General features: G+C 42.8%; 1 protein-coding gene across 3 annotated transcripts in view; it reads left to right on the top strand.

Moving 5' to 3' along the window:
* LOC144092541 (1-phosphatidylinositol 4,5-bisphosphate phosphodiesterase delta-3-A-like) overlaps nucleotides 1–8,236 on the top strand; it is a 102,022-nt gene that overhangs the window by 87,566 nt on the left and 6,220 nt on the right. For 2 of the 3 annotated variants that reach the window (XM_077625420.1, XM_077625421.1), the window contains 2 exons: nucleotides 1,211–1,389; nucleotides 3,267–3,402. In XM_077625420.1, coding sequence (XP_077481546.1) covers nucleotides 1,211–1,389; nucleotides 3,267–3,402 — 315 coding nt within the window. The remainder of the gene's footprint in view (nucleotides 1–1,210; nucleotides 1,390–3,266; nucleotides 3,403–8,236) is intronic. The other variant, XM_077625422.1, reaches the window with a different exon arrangement.

Raw genomic sequence — 8,236 nt, 5'->3', positions numbered from 1 at the left:
CCCAGAAAGAATGAGGGTTGCTAGAATTTTTAAGTTTTACTGCTTCAATAAAAACACCATCTGTGAATTTGCTTTATCTTCTTTTTAATAAATTAATTTTACTTATTGCCTTTTATTTTAATGTCAAAGTTCCGGGCTAAAAGTATACTAATACTTTTATTTGTTTGATAAAAATGACCATCTAATCTAAAGTATTTCAACATTGCAAGTTCTCCCAGAGAGAATGAAGGTTCATTGGACTGCTTCAATAAAAACACCATCTGTGAATTTGCTTTGTTTCTTTTTAATAAATTGACAGTAGATGGCAGCAGCTGATCATTTGGGCGACCAAACCGCTGACCAAAAAGACCGGCGACCAAAAAGACCGGCGACCAAACTTCCGGGCGACCTAAAGACCGTGACCAAAAGACCAGCGACCAATCGACCGTGTACTGTCAATACACTGCACACTACTCAAAAGTTGACACCTAAGACTGTTAACCCTTAATAGGGCAAGTGGCTATTTTGATCATCAAACAAACTTTTGGCAATGATTATAATTATTTTAATTCTTAATCATTATTTTATTATTATACATTAATTTATGAATTAATACATTGTTATTCATTCATTCTTTTTCCCTGCTGCTTATCATGTGCCGGAGCCTATCCCAGTCAACTACGGGCATCAGGAAACAGACAACCATTCACGCTCACATTCAAACCTACGGGGAATTTAGAGTGTTCAACCAGATTACCCTGTATGTTAATGGGATCTGGGAGGAAACCGGAGACAAGAATTGGTCATGCAACCACAAATGCAAAATCTTTCATTTATAAACTTAAAATTTAATGTTACTCTGTTTTTCTGCTATAATTATATATTTGACTAAAATTGCTGATCCATGTGTTTCTGTTTTCTTTTCTTTTTTTTTGTTAAGGTCACAAACTACACGTAATGTTTTAGGAAACCTCATCCGGCCATTTATTCAAATTTTAGAACTCAATGTGGCCCCAATCCAAAACAGCTGCTCATTGGCAGGAGTCGGACTGTTCAGATGACTGAGGAAAGAAAGCCTGAGGAAATTATGGAGACTGCTACTTCCTAAATTAATACCACTATTTATATAGCATTTCATAGACTCAAATCGAAACCCAACTTCCAGATATTGCTTCAATATCTTCTTTAGGACAGCAAAATCAAGCACCGTTCTGCTGTATTTTTCTCTTAGTGGCTCTAAATTTCCAAACCCCTGGAGAAGAGATGGATCTAAATAGAGGCAGGTTCCTGCAGAATGGTAAATGTGGCTACATTCTGAAGCCCTCTTTCATGTGCCAACCTTACACCACCTTTAATCCGGAAAATGTTGGTGGAGGTCCTGGGCAAGCATCTGTTCTGCTAACTATTAGGGTAAGACAACAGACATGATAACTGGGAATACCAATAACATGATTCTCATTCATTTTGTTCCTAATAATTATATATTGGATACAGTTAACCACCGACTATTTGCGGGTCTGGGCATTGTTACAAATATGCCAAATTCACGAATAACTAAAAATCTTCCTAAAAACTGCTCACAACGACTTATTTTGATGTTTTTATGCTAACATTGGAAAAAACGGTTGCTGATCATATGACCCTGACCAGAAAGCACGCCACGCCTTTTGAGTCTTTGCGAACCCATATTATTTATCGCCACTGATTCTTACCTCTTTGGATTTAAGTTCCCCTTCGGCGGGGCTCGTTTTGAGAAAAATCGATCTAAAGACAATTGAGAAAAATCGATCTAAAGACAATTGAGAAAAATCGATCTAAAGACAATTGCCTTTGACAACTTTTAAGTTTCTAAACTGCACAAGACAAACGTCGTCAAAGTGGGTGATCGCACGACTCGTAAACACTTTTACAGGATTTTTTTTCCACAAAGTCAGAAAGTCCATAACATTTCTAACCCGCTTTTTTCTCATTTGTGCTGTTGAAATGGTGGCTTCTTCCTCCTCAGCCACCTTCTCGTTGAATTCCTCGTGTATTGCCGACCATTGCATTAACTCCTGCTCCGTTGAGAGTTCGTTTTGGTGCCCCTCGACCAACTCGTCAAGGTCCTCCTTACCACCAGGCCCATTGCCAACCCTGCAATACAATTTCACCCAACGCAGACTACGATTCAGGTCGAGGCACTTGGTTGGCCACAGCTTCTTCGGTTCCAATCACAATCATTCCCCTCCAGGTCTCAATCTCATTGCCCACGTGCCCCCAGCAGAATGAGTGAGTCGCCAGAAGAAGCACTCTCCAGCACGCCCTCCAAGGACTCCAAAAAGGGTGGGTACTCTGAACTGCTGTTTGGTGCATATGCACAAACAACAGTTAGGTCCCGTCCCCCCACCTGAAGACAGGGGGATGCTACCCTCTCGTCCACTGGGGTAAACTCCAATGTACAGGCACCAAGCTGGGGGGCAACAAGTATGCCCAGAACCTCTCGGTGCCTCTCACCGTGGGCAACTCCAGAGTGGAAGAGTGTCCAACCCCCCTCGAGAGGAGTGGTACCAGAACCCAAACTGTGCGTAGAAGTTAGACCGACTATGTCGAGCTGGAATTTCTCAACCTCCCACACTAGCTCTGGTTGTTTCCCAACCAGAAAGACATTCCATGTCCCAAGAGCCAGTTTCTACAGCCGGTGGTCCGACCGCCAAAGATTCCTCCTTTGGCCACCGCCCAACTGTCGACGCACCCGACCTGTTTGGCCCGTCTCACAGGTAGTGAGCCCATGTGAGGGGGAACCACGTCGTCCATTCGGGCTGTGTTCGGCCGGGCCCCATGTGTGGAAGCCCGGCCAACAGGGCCCCGGTGACCCAAGTCCGGGCGAGGGAAGACGTCGTCCAATAATGTTGCTCCTCATAAGAGGTCTTCTGAGGCATACTTTGTCTGGTCACCTCAGACCAGTTTGCCATCGGTTACCCTATCAGGGGAACAAGGCCCCAGACAACATAGCTCCAAGGATCACTGGGACACACAAACCCCACCACCATGATAAGGTAATAACATGTATCATGGAAGTCATAATGGGGTGATCCTAGTTCGCAGTGTTTCGTTAATCGCAGCCATGTCTAGTCTACATTAACCGCAATATTCAAGTGATTACTGATTTTTTTTTATCATACATGTCAACATCAATTACTGTAGCACTCTACTCCCATTTTACGTTTGCTAAGATTTTTCATTTGCACAGAAGGTCAAACGCTGACATTTTTCTATTGTATTCTTTCATTTATTCATTGTCATCCCAGGTTATTTCAGCACAGCAGCTACCTAAACAAGAGAGAAACAAGCCTACCGCCCTTTTGGATCCCCAGGTTTGGGTTGAGATACATGGTGTTCCAATTGATAATGACAGGAAGAAAACTAATCACATCCAAAATAACGGTATGTTATTAGTTAGTGACAACAAAATGGATATGATGACAATCGATTTTAAGCACGAAATAATCGAAAAACATGAGAGTGATGTATGTGTGACTGAGTTGGCTCGCCAATATGAGAGGAGTACTTCGACGATATGTAAGCAGAAGGATGGTATAAAAGATATCAAGCCTTCCAAAGCACTAAACATAATTTCCAGGCTGAGCAGTGACATTCATAACGAGATGGAGAGCCTTCTTTTAAGATGGATAAAAAATAAACAGTTAGCGGGAGATCGCATGACCGAGTCATAATATATGAAAATATGAAAGCAAAGCAAGTATCTGAAAAAGACACCAGCAAAACCCTTCAAAGCGAGTCGTGGCTGGTTCAACAGTTTTGAAAAACTAACTGGACAAAACAAACACTCGGTCCTGAGGCAAGGAGAAACAGGAAGTTCTGCCTCGATAGTTGCGGTGGAATACATTAACCTCTTTGCCTCGGTTATTGCACAAGCAGGTTAAAATTTAGTGTAACGTAAGATTAAAAGTTATTTTTAAGTGTGTATAGTAATCTATTTTCATTTAAGTTAAATTTAAATTGTATGTTATATTTCAGGCGCGTTCCTCAAGTCTCTCTCCTGTGCTTTCTCTCTCTCTCTCTCTCTCTCTCTCTCTCTCTCTCTCTCTCTCTCTTTCTCTCTCTCTCTCTCGTCCGCGCCGTCTGTCTGTACTGAGTAGTATTGAAGATCATAACCACTGGATCGGTATTTGTTACTTTGTGAGTAGGTGGTGAATATAAACCACTAAAAATATGTTTTCCCATTGTAATACAGTCAAATTGATTTCACTCACCCACAATGGGATCACAAAAAGGAAAAAGAGGAACGGAATGTACTGTATGACAGAAAGTGAGCAATATTTAATCTATAAAGCTAGTTTTTCACTTGACCTACACTTAACACTTAGTTACACTTAGTTCCATACAAAGACTGGCAGGCAGCGTCGGACGAGTTACGTGACAATTTGGAATGGATTGTCGATGCCTGTGCCAAAGTGCAGGCAAGCAATGTAGTTTGAGCTTTCGTCAAAGCTGGAATCACTATTACGAAACCCCATGGCGACAATTCTGACCCTGACAGTGAGATAGAACCCAGGATTGTTGGTGAACTCCCCCACCTGGCCGAACTCTTTACGTCGGATACAAAAGATGAGGACTTTGACAGATTTGCAAATGTGTGAATGTTCTGACTTGTATTATTGCGAATACACATTACATCAAAAAAACAAAATCAAACTCAGTTTTGCTCCTGTTTCTCTAAAATGGTCGATGCGCCCAATCGGTCGGTGCGCCTTCTCTGTGCACTAAATTCAATTTTTGTATGGCCCTGACTGCTTGAGTGACTGCTTTTATTTCTTGCCGGCACGCTACTTATTGCGATCAACCCAGCGGACGTTCACCCTAAAAATAGCCTACCCGCGCATTCCAAGCATTACGGTAAATCCATTCAAACATCCCAGGGGAGTGGCAGGGCATTTGACTTCCGTGTGCTTGCAGTGCTTTTAACCCTCAAAAACACTCTCAATACTCAAAGAAACATCATATTAGAGCTACACAGGAAATGCCTGACGTGAATGACAACAGAATGCTGGTGTGAACGCTTGGAAAATGGACTGAAGCCATGGACGAACACAATTTAACAACTTTGCTAACGGATTGCTAGCAGATTGCTAACTGATTGCTAACGGATGGCCAACATTGTAGTTTGGGCAGGCAGCGTCGCATGAGTTACGTGACGATTTGGAATGCATTGTCGATGGCGATAAAACAGCGAGGAGAATCAAAGGCTTGGGAGTGATGCATGTCGTGGATTGTGGATGACTGGGCTCAATTGTTGGCTAGCACTGTTGTTCGAGCTGTCACCAAAGCTGGAATCAAGTTCCCGGAATACACAACTCTGATTGACAGTGGAGCCTAGCATGTTGAACGTCGAAGTCTTTATATCAGAATGTACCTTTTACCTCATTAAAAGCATTATCAAACTTAGTTTTGCTTGTGCGGTCTTTAAAAAAATCACGCTAGCAGCTAGCGTAACATACGCTAGTGGTTAGCATAACATAACCTAGCAGCTAGCATAACATATGCTAGAGGTTAGCATAACATACGCTAGCCTAGGGTCATGCTAGTGCCCATTCTGAAGAAGCGCTTAAACTATTGACAAAAATCTGAAAATATACCCGACAATGAGACTGCACCCTGTCAAACGGTGCATTTTATTGGTGTGAAAATACGGTATTTGTCATGCTAGCACGACCATTGCAGCGGGTCCATTGAGGCAAAGCACCTTTTAAATGCTCAAAAAAACAAAAATTGAACCCACAACTGATACACAACCCTTTCAGTCGGTGCGCCCTATAGATATGAAAATACGGTATATGGGACAACCTACAAGGGACCTCTCCTCTGGTGCTGCCCTGTCTTGTGCCCTTGTAACTGTAATCAGTTCAATTCAGAAACATAAAATGTAACAATATAGTGAACCCTCAAATCATAATTATTAGTTTGTCTGTATGTATTTGTAACAATCATAATGGAACTTATTCACGGCTGCACAATAGAAAGTAAAACCACATTTATCAGCTTCACTAAAATTGTATCAGTAAGTGTATGATGTAAATCAGGGGTGGCCAAGTCCGGTCAAATAATCTGGATTGGTATCAAGCTTCTGGACAGCTTGCTGATTAGATCATATTAGAACTTTATTTCATCCCGTATTCGGGAAATTTCCATGGTTGCAGTAGCAAGACAGACACATTAGACATTGGAGACCTTGGTAAAAAACTGGAGCCACACACAGGAAGTCCACAAGATGGGGACCTTCTCCAGACTGAGACTGAGGTTACCGCACAGTCCCTCAGTAGTCTGGATGTTTTAAAGATAATCTTCTTGCCTAGATCATCCTAAACTTTCCTATCACCTGATCATCAGCAGCGGAGAGGCTGGTGGGGGGCTTCAAAGCACACAAGCAGCCCAGAAAGCACCGGCAGCTCCTCCATCTGACCGGGGAGAGAACAATGATGGAATGCTCGGACGTTTGGTCGCCGGACTTTTGGTCGCCAGACGTTTGGTCGCCCGGAAGGTTATTGATAATTACCATTTAAAATTGTTGCTCAAATTCCATAAATACAAACTGCGAATTATTATTTAGTCATACTTAATGCTCTATTAATTATTAAGCTAAAGAAAAGCTCCAAATCTCCCGTACTTTTATTGTGTTTTGTTGGAGAACTTGTTAAGACCCTGACTGACGTCCCTTCCTAAGGGGACAACTCATGTACATACAAACTCTTATACACTCACACGTCCGCTCAGTGAAACCGCTCAGGGCCATTGTTGGCTTTAATTGATGCGTAGACCGTGTTGTTTTACCTTGTTTTGTTGCCGGACTTTTGGTCGCCGGATGTTTGGGTCCGGGCGACCAAACCTCCGCGACCAAACCTCCGCGACCAAACCTCCGCGACCAAACGTCCGGCGACCAAATGTCCGGTCATGCTTCTTCCGGCACTATCGTCTACTGCTCACAGCTGATCCTGCGTGCATGACAGCGGAGGCACAGCTAAACGGTTCCGAAGACGTCTAGGACTAGCACAAAGAAACTAAGCCACATGACGGATGGTGTTGAGTTGCAAAGGTCGCAGAAGAACAAAGCAAAAAGCAGAAAGTACAAAGCAAAGTATATGAGAAAGCATTAAGAAATATTAAAATGCAATTAAAAAAGATAGAAAAGCAGCAAAGACACAAAAACGAGCAAGAGCAGATGGGGCTACCGGTACCGGCTGCCACTTGAGTGGCGCCTTCTTTGATTCCGTAGCAAGAACGGATACAAACACAAGAAAAAGACATAGTAGAGTATGATAAAACTGGAACCACACACAGGAAGTCTTCCACAAGGTGGCAAACTTCTGAAGACTGAGACCGAGGTTGAAAATATGCAGAGTCACTTTTCCAAGCTTATCCGCACAGTCCCTCAGTAGTCTGGAGCTGACGAATCAACAGTAACAGAGTACAACACCCTCAACTCTGTTTCTGGCCTGGTAAGCGCTGACAGCTCTTCCATATTATCCGGGAGGGATCTCACTTTCCCCATAATAATAGATGGAATGATTGGTCTGAAGCGTCGCATCTTCTCTCGGCACTTTTGTCCATCTCTGGATTTCCAGCGGCATCAAGGTTTTGCTCTTTCTGCTGCGTATTGTTCACAGATAATCCCATGTGTATGACAGCGCAGGCATGGCTGAATGATTCCAAAAAGTAACAGAAAGAAGCCAAGCTAACAGATCAAAGAACGTTGTAAAAACATTAAAGTGAAAATTATAAAGTACAAAGTTGAGTTGATCATTTGATTCAGGTCTGGTAGAGGAGGGAGATATGGAAAACAGACTGGATAGTGGCTCTCGAGGACCGGACTTGGCCACCCCTGATGAGAATAGAAGAAATCAAAAGGCAAGTGAAATCGGTCAGGATTTTCATCCAAGAAAGCCCCAATAAAAACACCAGCATTCCTGTCAGACCCATATTTGCTCTGGCAGCTTTTGGTCAGTTCCTGTCTACAGTTTATCACTTTTCCAACTTAGAACCAGATAAGATGATGGTTCTCAATTTACCTGGCCACCAAGTTCGCTAGGCACCCCCATCTGTCAAGGTAGTTTCCAAGCGTCTGTAAATTAGCATAGAAATCGTCTAATCCACATGCGTGTGAATGCCGACCAGTTCTGCATTTATCCAAACCATCTTCTCTGTTTGTACCTTATATACGTACCTGGAACTTGATACCAAATACTATAGATGAACTCCCATC

The sequence above is a fragment of the Stigmatopora argus genome, chromosome 18 (assembly GCF_051989625.1).
Source record: "Stigmatopora argus isolate UIUO_Sarg chromosome 18, RoL_Sarg_1.0, whole genome shotgun sequence".
In the NCBI taxonomy this organism is placed as follows: domain Eukaryota; kingdom Metazoa; phylum Chordata; class Actinopteri; order Syngnathiformes; family Syngnathidae; genus Stigmatopora; species Stigmatopora argus.
This window is presented reverse-complemented; position numbering and strand designations above follow the sequence as displayed.